The sequence below is a fragment of the Mycteria americana genome, chromosome 3 (genome assembly GCF_035582795.1).
Source record: "Mycteria americana isolate JAX WOST 10 ecotype Jacksonville Zoo and Gardens chromosome 3, USCA_MyAme_1.0, whole genome shotgun sequence".
NCBI classification, from domain to species: Eukaryota; Metazoa; Chordata; class Aves; order Ciconiiformes; family Ciconiidae; genus Mycteria; species Mycteria americana.
In genome coordinates this window covers 111,391,572-111,406,332 of record NC_134367.1, presented here as the reverse complement: position 1 = coordinate 111,406,332, position 14,761 = coordinate 111,391,572, and the positions used below count along the sequence as shown (strand labels likewise).

The window sequence follows — 14,761 nt, the reverse complement described above, 5'->3', positions numbered from 1 at the left end:
AGCAAAGCATAAGGTCACTAGAGCTTTGACAGCTTTGTAGTTGCCCAAAATCTTCCTCCTACCTGGCTCAGACTGCCAGGAGGCAGTAGACTGGGGGGTAATGGGCCCTCCTCTGCTTACAGGGGGAATGGTGTCCAGAGACTTCATGTGCCCCCTCGGGCAAAGAGAAAGCAACTCTCACCCTCCTTACAGGGGGGATCACTCCTCCCAGGCAGCACAAGGAACAACGTGGCAAATAGCCAAAAAAACCAAGACCTGACCCCCATTTACCCACTGGGGTCACCCAGCTCAGGGACAGAAAGGGCACTGACTGTCCTGCGGCACTCAGAGGGATCCTGAGCCCTGGCTGCAGGGTGGTCCCCATGCCCAGAGTGCTTCAATTTTTTGATTTTTCATGATCTTTTCCTTGCACTGTCCTAAGCATTTTTCATTTTTTGTTTTTCCTTCTGCTGCAAAGACCCAAAAGAATAGAAATAGTATAGCTGACAATCTTTCATTTAGTGATTATTGTTCAAAAATAATGGGAAATCCCAGGTTTCATCAGCTAAATCAAGTCATCTGGGAAACTTCTCTTGTCTCGCACCACTTTTCTTTTTTCCAGTCAGTTTTAAATCATGATTCTTGTACCCCAATTCAGCTGCCTGCACCCTATCACCTACAGACAAAACATGTCTTCAATTTTACATGCCTCAGCATTTCTTGCATAATTGCTTATCCCTTCTGCTGGTTTGTGTACCTTGCTGCTTCCGAATGTCCCTGAGTCTGCGCCCCATTGCTTTCTACCATATATTACCTCAGCTTCTCCAACCTCATCTCCCACCTTTCCTTTCTTCCTCCCAGCCCATCCCTGGTCCCAGCTATGGAATGCTTTTGGGACCTCTTTCCCTAGATTTTTCACCTGATTTCTCTCTTCTTTCCACTCGGTGAATCAAGGTGCTCATCTTTAATATTTCTTGGTGTCAATACGTGCTTTCCAAAAGGCCCTCAGAGGCCCACATAAGGACTACTTCAGGTTTTCACACTAAACTGTCCTTTTGCCACTGGGGCCACCCTGATACCTCAGTCTGAAGGTGTTGCCATGTATTGGCTGTCCCTCCACAGGGAACACTTTGGTGTCCTCACCTCTGCCCCGTTCCTGCCCAGTGTCACCCTGGGCTGCCTGTCCGCACCTCAGTCTTCCCCACCCAAACCCCAGTCCTGCACCCCTGAGGTAACACAGCTTTTCCAGAAAAGGCCTTCAAAGCTCTTTTGCAAACACACTCGCTGAAGGACCGCAGGCGGTTCTTGTGGAGAAGGGAAAGTCCGATCTGTCTTCATTTGACTTAGGAAGGAAGAAGCAAAGCATAAGGTCACTAGAGCTTTGACAGCTTTGTAGTTGCCCAAAATCTTCTTCTTATCTCCGTAACAGCTGTAAAAATGACATCGCTGTTGCAGGGTAGTTGGATTTATTTTCAGTATGAATAAGTGTACTTTTCCTAATCTTATATTCAGAAGTGGCTAAACTATCTGGTCTGATACTTCCCTCCATCAAAAGTGTTTGCTTGCGGCAGTACTCACGTTGGAAAATTCAGCCTAAATAATTGTCATTTAGCAAATACATAACCTTCTGAAGGCACTCATAATATCAGGCATCTTGCCAAGAGATGATAATACCAGGTCAGCCCAAAATATACATTATGAATAGCTGGGAGTGCTTGTCTTTGTACATACTGATGACTACAAATAAGGCAGAAGATAGGACAAGAGGGAAAAAGTGTCCTGTACAAACAGCTGGAGAGGAGGTGGGCTCCAGGGACCTCATTACTACCTTCAAAAGAGATAAAATAATGTCTGCTAAGCTGTAGTTGCTGCATGTTGCAGTGCTTCCTCCTCTCTCTTCTGGGCTGGTTACACCTTTTCATTCAGCAGTTTGCTCAAGGCAGCTCTGCTGAGCTGCAGGCTCCCTTTTACAGAAAGCCACCACCCAAACCGGCCGCTAACGTTCTTAGCATTCACAATCCGTGAAAAACATTTACATTGCAACATGTCTTGCACAAATGTCACCAGATTGACCACCTTTCCTCTGAGCTTCTGCCATGTTCTTTGCCCCATCTGTTCTTCCAGGGCAGCTCGGTGCACCAGCTGATCCACACAGGTCTAACTCTGAATGGGGACCATCTCCCTGTTGCCAGGCTTGGTTGCTTCACTGTTCTGTTGCTAACAGAGCACTTCCTGCTTTCTCCCTTGCCTACCAGGAGCGACGGGAATGAGAAAATGGCTGTAACTGCTACGCATGTGGCAGATGGAAAATGGATGCCAATCTAGACCTTAATTAATTTTGTTGCCTTCTTATGAAAAGTTGCAATGGCTTTTCAGTTAGGAAAATGGATGTCCTTTAACCACTCTACAGAAAAAAAAGAAAAAAGAAATCCTTTTTCACCAAAGGTTAATTAGTATACAAGTGTGATCAGTGGCAGCTCTAATGCTTTCGAGTTGGTGGGGATGTCACCAGAAAATGTTGTATTAGACTGATGTGTACGTATGTGTGCACACATATAATGCAGCAGAGACTTAAGATAATATTAACAAGATAAGATAATATTAACAAGATAAGAATATTTAGTTAATGTAAGTTTGAAAACAGAAAATGTGGCTGTTGCCTTGTGAAGAACCTTTTAACTTTCTTGTATGCACTTTTTTCACTCGGACCAATTTGGCACAGCCATGCTCTACTTTGCAGGCACCTGAATGCGTAAGAATTCTGCAGTGCATTTAGGGGTTAGTAGGGAAAAAAACACTTCTTACGTGTATGAAGTTTTTACATGCTGTAAGCTGGTAAGTGTTGCCTCTAACATTATACACCACCTCCTTTTTATCTCCCACCCTCTCCCTTGCATATGTCTGCCATTGCATGTTACTGCTAAGACAAGGAGGACAAAGATTTTAGCAAAGTTCATAAAACTCTGCAAGGATGGGCCCAACTATCCCCAACATACGAGGCACCCTCACAGCGTGCCTGACTGCCTGTATGCCCAGCGATGGACCTTTGTAATACCAGACTGCAATCTCTCCTGGGCGTTGCTAGAATTCAGTAACTAGCAGTTGTAAAGTTGGGGTAGCAGAGCTGCTAGCATTTTGTTTCCTAGAATATTTTTCAGGCTATTTCAAGCAGTCTCTGTAATCCAAAGTCACTGTATAGTATAGCAACCAAAGTCCAGCAGGTGAGGATATAAATAAACATGGTTCACAAACAATGTTATTTCTCTTACCAAACTTACTATGATTGTTCAGGAGGGTAATGAGCATGCCGCTGTCAACAGACCCTACACACACAACACTGACCTTTCATGTTGTGGTTGTGGAAACTACGCTTAGGGATTACTTAGGCCTTTGGAAGAAAGTTGTATAGACTTTATTGGTCATGCTTTCTCAAATATGTTATTTGCATATCCTCTTATAAAAAGTCTCTCATTGTCTTTGCATAAACATTTATTTAATTTTGCTCAGCAGTAATAATAACTAATATATATATGCACTAGTGTAAGAATTCATAAGGAAGTAATAGATTTGCACTTGCCTATACAAACACTATTTTCACATGTTGTACATAGGCACTAAGATAAATATTTTTACTAGGGTTTCTTGTACAGTTTGTGTCCATCCCCTCTCTGTAACAAAAGATCACATTTATCCAGTCTCAAAATATTTCATAAATCTTCAGTCTACCCTTCATATCCTTTACCACAATTGACATTACATTAAAAGAGAGGTTACATGGTATCACGACTTTGTGTACAACTTTAGATTTAAAAAACATGCTCCTTTGTGGAAGGAAGTTAATGAATTAGGCAAATGGAAGCATCAAAATATTTACCTTGTCAAAAATTGATGCAGTGACTAATACTCTTTTATTAAGTTCTATTGGTTTGTTTCTTTTACAGGAAACTTGCTTTTTAACTTTGCTGAACACTTGCAAAGTATTAAAATAGAGAACACTTAGTATTTTGTTATTTAATACCATATTATTTTTCAATAGCTATCATTTTTGCCAGCAGTTCAAAACTGCCCTATATATGAGAAGAAACATCACATGTATATGTGGACAGTTGACACTATCTGATAGTGGCTTTTTTTTTTTTAATTTCAGCACATTAGTCTCCTCTAGCTATAAACTACTATAAAACACAATAAAGCTGCAGGATGCTGATACACTAGTTTCTCAACTCTTGTCCCCCTCATCCCTTTTTCATTTCCCCATGCAGCTGGACTTTTGCACAAGTACAGTGTATAGTAAACAAAACAGAACAAACCAAAACCCAATATAAAGGTCAATAAAACTATTTAGAAAAGGAAAATAGGGTAAAATCTATTATTGACCACCATTTTGAGAGCTGAGCAGCATCATGTTTGTACTGTAGTAACTGAGTTTAGAAACAGATATAGTACAATCTCTTCAGTTGTGGATTTAGTTAAACTGCCTTATATTTTTGAATTCATTTCTGTAAGCTTTGTGGTTTTCTGACCCCTTGGCTAGTTTCAGTCAAATTTGGCAAGGGAGCAGACCATATTAGAGACAAAAAGCTTGTGTAAGTTTCTAATATGAAAAGCTCCATTAGGCAAAAAAATTGAAAAGGATCTGTCTTCTTCTACTGTGGGAAAAGCAGGGAGAAAACGATTTTCAAACCAACCGATGGGGACAAGGTCCAGGCCACACAGCAGGTACATAACCAACTAGCCAAGTCAGAACATGCGTAGCTCCAGCCCAGCCACAGCACATGACGTCTCTTTCCATCCCACAGGCCAAAAATAAGGTATGAAATGGGGATGGGGAGGGTAGGAAGAGGAGGAGGAGAGGAAACAATAGCATTATTATCTCAGGGAGAGAAAGGAATGGCAAGGATACCATATTGTAGACATTTAAGAAAGTATAGGATATGGAGACAGTGAAGAATTGGGGAAGACAATAATACACATGACTCAGCAAAAGGCAAGCTTACTGAAAACTAGACTTCCTTTGCTAAACAGCTTACAGAAGTGTATGAAATTCATCATACCTCAGCAGACCACCTGCATACCTGGGGAGAAAGGGAGCGGCATATATTGGCAGAGGGAGAGCCTGCCCTACAGAAGGTGCCACTGAAAATGTGCCTGAAAAGGCTGCAAAGCACTCCGGTAAATTCCCTACTTCAGGATTTTTGTGCTTAGTGGGAGCAGCAACTTGACAGAGCAAATCAATGCACATCTCCGCTTCCCAAAACATACTCTAGACTCACAAGAAATTTAGTAAAACCTGGGGACTATAGCAGCTCAGCACACACCCCTAAGTTCATCACACCAGATGTCGGAAGACCCAAGGGAACAGTCACTGCCTACATTTCAACATCCAGCACAGTAACACATGCACGTCAGCTACCGCCTTGTTCAAAGGCAGAAGGTATACTGGTGACCTGTGACATCAGAGGTACATTCAGTGCAGTCCAGCGACTTCCCTGTTGTATTTAGCAGACGCACACCAGCTCTGTAACGGGGTATGTTTCACATTTAATTTTATGAACACAGTATGTAGAATATCCTCAGTAGTTTATCCTACTTTTCCTGTTTTTTTTTTTTTTGGGGGGGGGGGGGGGGGGGGGGGGGGAGGTGGGTGGTGTCAAAACAAACACCACATTAGTAATAAGATTTGTCATTCAGTTCCTTATCTTGTATCTCATTTCTCTGGCAACAGGAGCTACAGCATTTCCTTTATAAATCAGATATGCTGGACAGACTATACATGTTTACTTGCTAGCCAATATACATGACATAATTACTGACTACCGAAGCAAGCTCTTTCATCCAAAAGCTCTGGGAGGTAGATAGCCTGTGCAAGTTTGGTCAGCCTCCATGACAGTAAACAGTAGCAACAGCTGAAACAGATTCTCACTGTGCAACAGCTTTGCAATGGGTAGCTATGCAAATCACAGTAATGGTGTAATAGCTCTTCCCCAAATCCAGTCAGATGCCAAGGCTACCCACCCCCAACCCTACAGCAGAGATGTTCTAGATTAGAGACTTGTTTTATTATACTTACATAGCATTTGAAAGAGCAGTCTATGCATTCCTGAAATTGCTACATTCACAGCATGTTTATTTTTTTATACAAACAATCCATATTTTATCATTTTACTCCTTTGCACATTAAGAGTAGAAAATAGGATAAAGCATACTTTTCACAGCTTTAAGAAAAAATATGCTATTGAGATATTAGATGGCTAGTACAAACTTTGTTAATTGGAGTTTTAGAATATTTTCAGCTACACTGAGGTTGCTTGCTTTAAGGAAATATTACACTGAGTTTGTAAGCACGATAACTTAGCAGATCATCGTCATTTCCACATAGAAGAACTAGAAGCCTGTTTCAAAGTTTTATTAATTCAAGTCATAAAAAAGTTACAGCAACTTCAAATATGTACAAACAGCCATAAAAACATCACGTTCAGTTATACAGGAGACAGTCTTGTTACAACATGGCTACAAAAATCATTGTTTTCAATAAACTTCCTACAAGGGTAGAATAACCATTTAAGCATGTATGCTCCAAAACCCTAGTAACAGCAGTTGTCAACTCATTTCATCATCATAAAAAAATAAAATCAGGGAGCAATAGTTAAGTTTGACTTGAGTAAGATGGGGCGTTTAAGATTTAACTCTCAACAGATAGTAAAAGTAGTAGCATGGTTACCAGTCTTGGCTGTTAGAGTTTTAACAATCATTAAGTGAGCACAATTGCCTCCCTTTCAGGAGGAATCTTTTTAAGAGTTAAGATCCATGCCTCCAATGTTTCTGTTGTCTTCTTGTTTGAATCTTACTCTGTCTTCAGCTGATTTAATTACGAGTTCAGCCCTCTATGCATTTCATTCATTTCCTTTACCTGGAGGGGAGGAGGAAGAGGGAATCAACATTTGTGCTACTTCTCAACATGAGACCCAAGAAGTCAATAGGACTTAACAACCCAGATTTTCATTAGCAAAGGGATCTGATGTAACACTAACAGAATCAAACATGCCAAGACCACTGTAACACTGCAGCTTATTATTTCTTTTAAAAACCCACAGCACTCTTTGGGGTGTGTGCAGGGAGCAGACTTTATTTTTTAGCTACAACATCCTCTGGATTCCTTTACAAAAGGCTCTACATTTGGGGTGAAGCACCATGCACTGGTACCATTTGTTACTATTCCATTGGAAACTAGCTCTTCAATAGAAACTGCAAGCTCCATGCAAATACCTCAAGTAAAGGTCTTCATGACAGAACAAGACTATTGGTATTTCCTGTGGATTGTATAGCCCATGCTATAGATATGTAAAATTAGTACTTGCTGTCAGCACTGCCCCCCCACCCCTGGGAAATGCAGAAGATCACCAGTTGCTTTTGAAACTAGTGCAGAACAAACATGGTCAACTATACAGAAATGAAACCTAGTTACAGAATTTGAATACTTTGTCTCCTTGAACACACCTGAAGCACCCAAAGCAAGCTTTTAACCTACAGCAAACTTAGGAGTTTCTGAATTCTGGCCAACCTCCTCCCCGCACATACACCATAAACAGAAATTAATTACCTCTGCTTTCACGTACTTCCCTTTCCTCCTCCGTGTGAAGACCTGTAAGAGAAGGACAGAATAATTGTGAAGTTTTCTTTAAGTCTTGACTTACATGTAACTTTATCTGGTTGTGACTTTAAAACTCCAAACTTGAAGCTGTCCCTTCCCCATCCTTCCAAAGTGAGGCACATGAGATGCTGTCTGTCACTCTCAACTACTTTAATCCAGGAGGCAAGACAGGTACTTTCTTTACCTCAATGAGTTTTTCCTAATACTTTTGTTACTTCCCAAATTACACTGTTACCCATTCTGCTTGACAGCTTTGTTAGAACTTACCAGAACAACAATTCCAGCAACTATTGCTAGTATTACTACTACAATGACAGCAATGAGGCCAGGAGTCAGAGACTTCATGGAAAACTCCGGTGCTATTTCATCAACATAGTAGACCACTGTCTTCTCCAAATGCACCACTTCATTATCAATGCTGACATTTAGTCTGTTGTTATGAAAGATGGAGTCACCTTTTACCTAAGAACAGATAGGAAAAAAAGAGACTTGCTAGTTCACATTGTAATAGGCATTCATCTAGGCACTGCAATAATTCATCTTGCTTTAGCCAGTACACAGTCAAGACTACTGAATGCAATGCAATATACCCATCCCAATATACCCATCTAGTCTTTGGCAGACTTTATCCACGACACACTTACATCTTTTTCAAAGTAGTAGGCCACATCAGCTATATCCACATCTCCAGAAGATTTCTCTGAGGAATTTTGCTTCAAATCAATAGTAATGTAAGGTTTTTCATACTGCAAAAAAACCCAGTATGGTATTAAGAAGGGGCTAGTTTAAATCCAACTATCAAATACACAGCAAAATATTATGATCCAACTTGTGAACTCACATCCTGAATCAAGTTTATGGTACTTGCTCTCAAGCTAATTGTTTACAGTATGATTCAAATTCCACTCTTTTAGAGAAACAAAGTAAGAATTAATCTACAGACTGAGGAGAGCAATATGCAATTTCTCAGTATTTCAGTTTAGATATAGCTATTTGCTAGCTGCTCAATAAGCATCACAATTTTGAGAGCTAATAAGACTCATGCTGTACTGCATTAGTCAAACAAGAGTTTTCAAAGTTATTCACAACAAAATAAAATTCTGATACTTTACTAAAAATTTTGTGCCTCTTACCACAACACTGCTTATATAGCGTCCATCCAGCATGTAACGATTGGTAATTGTATCCGTGAAGAACCTGTAAGGTTATTAAAGCCACAACTGTTAAAAATAGTACCGTTTTACACATGTATTTTCAGAAGCCAGGAAGACTAGTGTAATTGTGTTTTCTCCTGCAGTTCCTCTGTGGTGAGTTGACCCCAGCTGGCAGCTAAACCCTCGCCTAGTCTCTCACTCACTTCCCCCTAGCAGGATTGGGAAGAGAATCAGTAGGGCAAATCCAAGAAAAAAACCCTCATGGGTCAACATAAAGACAGTCTAATAAGTGAAAGGGTTGAGTGTGGGAAATAAAAAACCCCAAGTGATGCAAAAGCAATCACTCACCACTAGCAGATTGATGCCCAGCCAATCTCTGAGCAATGGCTACTTGGGAAAAACTTCCCCCCAGATTTATTGCCGAGCATGACATTATGCAACATGGAATATCTCTTTGGTCAATTCGGGTCAGCCATCTCTGCTGTGTCCCCTTCCCAACCTCTTGACCACCGCAAACCTACTCACTGGGACAGCAGAGTGAGAGTCTGAGAAGGTCTCGACACTATGTAAGCACTGTTCAGCAACAGCTAAAACATTGGTGACTTATCAACGCTCTTCTGGTCACCAGTCTAAAACACAGCACCACACCGACTGCTACCCATAAAATTAACTCCATCCCAACCAAACCCAGTACACTCTCGTAATTAAATTATACTACAGCTCTGTTAATTCCTAACAGTGAAGATGGACTTACTGAAAAATAAAACATATGCATTACTGCAGCATTAGAAAGAAGCATTTGAAAAGTTTTGAGAGTTCAGAAGAGCTAGAGAGTAGCAGCTTTTGTTCCAGTGGGAGGAAGAAATCTAATAGCTACAAGCACATTTTTCTGGCTATATAACCTCTGACAGAGAGAAGTAGGATTTTATTTTATCCAAAAAATAGCTAAACTGTTTTTTTTTCTCCTGCTGCTGCTATGCAGGCCCTCAGCCATCTTTGTCAGTTTACTTTTTGGGCACTTTCACCTTATTACCTTCCATTTCCTTCAGTATATTAACTTGATAAAGTAGCAATCAATTTTAAATGAAGTGAATCTCATTAGCAGTTAATTTATTTCCAATAAAAATTAAAGAAATTCTGTGAAGAATCTGTAGGTCACTTCTAAGATGTCTTGCAAATGAGTTCACAGGTTTGATAATGCTTTTAAACAACTGTTTAGAAATACACTAGATATCTAGTAGTGCATGCAGACATTGCCATGACATCTTACTATCACCACTTACTTCTTTAAAGATTCAGCATTCAGAGGAGCATTTCTCTCAGCATGTTTCATTTCAATGATGATCCACCTGAAGTAATAGACAAGTACAATGAATATTCTTAAAGCATGCGCATATAACAACGCATACTAAAAAACCTAACCCCAGGGGAAAAAAAACAGAGCAGTGAGAGAAAAACAAAGAAAGCCTCCTCCCAAAACCCTTCAAGGTCTCATTTCTGAAGGGGGGAAAAAAAAAACAGTAGTCAAGTGTTTATTGCTCCATCTTCATTCATCCCCAGCGCATCATTCATACAGGTAAATCCTCTACAACGCAGAACCTAATACAGGAATATCTTCCTGTCCCACCACACCCTATTAAAAGACTTACGTCGTTCTGACTAAATGACTGCACTTCAAGTCTGCATCATGTTTGTCAGTTCTTCTAACACCAGCAGTGTTCACACACCAACAGGTGGTTCCATTGCACTGCTTCGCCTTGAAAACACCAGTATTTTCACACTCGGGATCATAGAGGCCATCAGTATCTTCAAATGCATCCTTTGGTTTCTCACGACGACCTGATTTTGAGCCTGTCATTTCTGCCTTCATCAACAGGCATTTTGAAGTCACTAAAAATAACCAGAAAGTCACATTATGCAGCACGTTCAAAACAGAGCTCTTAGTCTGTAAAAACACAAGGTTACATCAGAAGCAGCCAGATTTAAAGCCATTACAAGGAAGAGCGGGTGCCTAACACGTAGGTGGTGCAGAAAGTCAACACAACTGCGGTACATCAGCTTCTGAAGCCAAATGCGCAAGAAGTTCAGCCAGAGGATCATTTACAGCTTAGCTGAGCTTGAACCAAGAGTAAGGTCCTGAGACAAGGCTCTTTCACCTCTGGATTTGTAGGGAAAGTAATGATACGTGCTTAGAAAGAAGCTAATAATTAACTTTTGAGAAACCCTTGCCATTAGAGACCGAATATTAAGGAGGATGGAAGAGCCTGGATCAGTATAAGCGTACACACATCCACATAAGTTACACAGGAAGAATCCTGAACGCTTATCTTCCATCGCCAGTTGATCTGGAAGACCAGGAAGAAGCTTTCCTTCCTTACTACCATTACTTGCCGGGAACTCAATGGTCATTTTCACATATTCCCTTGAGGAGTTTAGTTGGCACTCTTCCTTCCCGCCCCGTACCAGAGAGCACACCCAGGCCAAGCGGCAGCCGAAACGCGTGCTTTACTCACAAGTGCTGCAGTTCACAGTCACGGCGGAGCCAAGCGAGTCGCACCAGCAGACATCGTTGACCTTATTGCAGTTGCTGACACGCTTGTTCTTCTCGCAGATACACGCTGGAAGAGAAGCGCGGCTGTAAGCGCGGTAGCCCCCGGGCAGGTAGCCGGGCACCCCGGGGCACCGCCACCCGCTGCTCCACGGGCGGGGAGGAGAGACAAAGCCGCCCCTCACCGGACGAAGCCGGCCGGGCGTGGAGCACCCACCGCTTCCCACCTCGCCACCCGCCCTTCCCTAGAGAAGGGCGAGAACGTCCTTCGCGACGCTCGCGCTCCCCGAGGGCCCTTCCCGCGGGCTGCCGGGCCCATGCGGCCGGGGACAAAGGGACGCGGAGGCCGGGAGCTCCTGCCCCCTCCTCACCTTCCCGCCCGCGGGGCGGCCCCGCGCCCCCAGCGGAGAGGGGGCGCCATTTTGTGGCGCCGCGCGGACCTGGGCGCCCACCGGGGCGGCTCCGCGGGCGGCGGAGGGGGAGAGGGGCCGCAGGACGGGGTCACAGGGCGGGGGAGCCCAGTTCGGGGGGCGAGGGGGAGGGGAGGAGGGAGTGCAGTGCAGGCAGAGCGGTGCGGGCACTCACAGTTCTGCTGGTAAGAGGGGACGCAGAGCAGCAGTAGGAGCGCAGCCCCATAGAGCGGCTTCATGGCTGGGGCCGGCGGCGGGGCGCGGAGAGGCCGGGGAAAAGTCCTCTGAAGCGCGGGCGGAGGAGACAGAGCAGTGCGTGCGCGGCGACGAACCGATGTGAGCTGCCCGACAGGTTCCACAGGTGGTGGTGGCGGCGGCTGCGCCGCACCCTCCCGGCTCCGGTTACACCTGGGACGCGCACAGGGCGGTGGCGGCAGCTCCTCCTCCCGGGCCAGCCGGGCGCGCAGTTAAACGGCCACCCCCTCCCCCCGCACCTGGGCGAAACTGGATGGGGCAGGGCGGGTCCCCGCTCCCGTCCCGGCCCAAATACAGCCTCTTCCGCAGGGCTGGGGAGGGGGAGCAGCGGCCTGGGGCGGGTGGCGGGAAGGGCCGCCCTGAGGTGTGGTCGGCCCCGGTGAAGGGGCTGTGAAACCACCCCGCCCGCGCTGGAGGGGCGGCGGGAGGGGGCTGTCGTGAGGAGGGGGAGACGTCGTCAGGGAGCCGAGGGGCGGCTGCTGCCGCCGTCGAGGAGAAACTGTTAGTCATCGGGGGCAGCTCCCGGGCGTGTTTGCTTTGCGGGGCGGGGCGGCCGCCCCGCACGGTGACACACGGGCCTGGGGCGGGGGGGCAAAGCCCGCTTCTCTCCCGGCTCGGGGCTTCTCGCTCCCGCCGGTGACGTTCAGAGGGCCGGGGCCGCGGGAAAGCCTCCCTCGCCGGCAGCCCCGGGGGTGACCGGCCCCGAGGTCTCTGCCCTGGCCTTGTGGCCGCCGGGCCCTTTCCCTCAGGAGAGAGGCGGGGGGTGTTTTCTCTCCCCTCTGCAGGCAAGCGGCCACGGATCACTGCCGCAGTCCGTTCTCAGCAAGCTGAGAGCCAGTAATAAATATTCACACTTTATAATTAGTTTTGTTCACATCCAGTGGTGCCCTTTGAACTACTCCATGAGGATTTAGCGTTTAAAATAAATCCTGATAATCCCTCAGTTAATTTAAGAAAATACAGAACATATATCTGTATAGAATATTTCTTAAGGATATTGCTGCTGTTTGGTTTGTGTTTTTTTTTTTTTTTTTCTTTTCTAAAATACACTCTAGATCACTCTACCTTAGGACTGCTCTGAAGGGAGTCGCTTCTGGTGCTGCAGTATCCATGCTTCCTTGTTCAGAAAAATGTAGTCTTCGGTGCTTTGTCTCTGAGCAGCAGAGCTTTGTGGGAACCTACAAAATGGTAGGTAGTGCCAGAGCCCTGCCAGGTTGCCGAGGAGGAAACACAGGGAAGCCTGCTGCAGGTTTTAAAATGGCTTTCCAAAGTATAAAAGCAATGCCAAAACGGAAGACAAAAGATAGGTATGGTCCACCAAAAATATTTTCTGACGCTTTTTTTGAGTTTATTAATCCAGTTAAAAATATGCATAGATCTTTCTGAAAGATACATTAGTGTCCTAGAAAAACAAGTTATTTTAGTAGAGGAAACCAGAATGACATCCCTCTAAGTCTGTTCCTGCATTTACAAGAAATCAACAGCATTTCCAAAGACCTGAAACTTCCTCTTACCAGTGTTGACGTTGTGAACAATGTACAATAAAAACTCGTTGCCACTTTTGTATATGTGGACCTCAGTTAATGAAACTGTTTGAAACCTTTGCACGTTCTGAAATGTAAGTGCAGGTTAGCTTTGTGATTTTGTCTCTGTGTGCAGCTGTGTTTGTGTTGTATCATTTGTTCTGTATTAACTGTTGTCTACAGTGCCCTGCTATCAGGTAGGTGCTGTCTCAGATGGGTCCGAGTTAAATGACTTTTTTTTGGGTCTGCTCCTGGTACAGCCCAAATTAGACTTTTGCAGCATTTATCTTGATTCTTCTTGCAGTTTTGTGTGGCTTCTTAATACTCTTCTGATACACTTGTCAAAGACTCAAAGTAAGAGCATGATCTGAGCAATGTGAAAACCTGGGAAGACTTTAAAGTCTCAGATATAGACTTCTTGCATTGCTGCTGTCAAATGATGGCAGTCTTTAGAAAGATGAGCAGGATCAATAGGCTCAGAAATGTCTGCCTTACTGTAAAGCTCATTTTCTGTGTGAATGTACCAGTTTGTTCAATATGAGAAGAGTTACCCTGTCATTACCAAATCGCTAAGCTGAACTACGTAAGCCTTGATAATACGGAACAGTAAATTTTATGATAGGCTTTTGCCTTTTTTTTTTTTTTTTAATATGTAGATGTAGAAGAACAGAACAGGCTGGGTACATGCTAATCCTCGTTGTTCTCCTGGCCCTTGTTCTCTGTAGGTAAACCTCTGTGCCTAGTTTTAAAAATCCAAGCCTTATTCTGCAGTCTTGAAACCTCACAGTGCCTACTACTGAAAGTAGCACTGTCTCTTCAACAACCTCCAAATACCAGGTGGGTCTTTGCTGTCAGTATACGAAAAATAGCCATAACCTTTAGTGTCTAAGGGCTAAATGGTCTTAGCATATTTTTGTGGACTAAAGGAGCCTGTTACAGTGTGTTCTGGGTTTTTACTATGACATGTTGTGTTTTCCCTGAACTATTAGTTATCATCTATAGAAAGCCATACCATAACTGTGGTGCAAAGATAGATGCATCATGTTGCTTTTTGTAGTATAGCATTTAATTTGGCTCCAATTTGCAGGAGCTAATAAAGAGCTCATTACCTATAATTTCCCCAGGTTTTCAAATCTGAGGACATTCTTGTTTAAACGTGGGTCAGTATTTCAGAAGCAGAGAGAGTTGCTCTACACAATGTCATTCTCCAGCAAAGCAATGGCAATGAGGGACCATTCACA

General features: G+C 43.8%; 1 protein-coding gene across 1 annotated transcript; it reads right to left on the bottom strand.

The window, feature by feature from the left end:
- Window positions 1-6,370: 6,370 nt before the first annotated feature.
- On the bottom strand, window positions 6,371-12,428 carry EPCAM (epithelial cell adhesion molecule). Its single transcript, XM_075497438.1, has 9 exons — window positions 11,918-12,428; window positions 11,298-11,402; window positions 10,434-10,674; window positions 10,068-10,133; window positions 8,764-8,827; window positions 8,275-8,376; window positions 7,898-8,092; window positions 7,580-7,621; window positions 6,371-6,889 (listed from the first exon to the last, which is right to left on the bottom strand). Exons 1-9 carry the CDS (start codon window positions 11,979-11,981, stop codon window positions 6,848-6,850), a joined length of 921 nt encoding a protein of 306 aa, XP_075353553.1. The 5' UTR covers window positions 11,982-12,428; the 3' UTR covers window positions 6,371-6,847.
- Window positions 12,429-14,761: the final 2,333 nt, after the last annotated feature.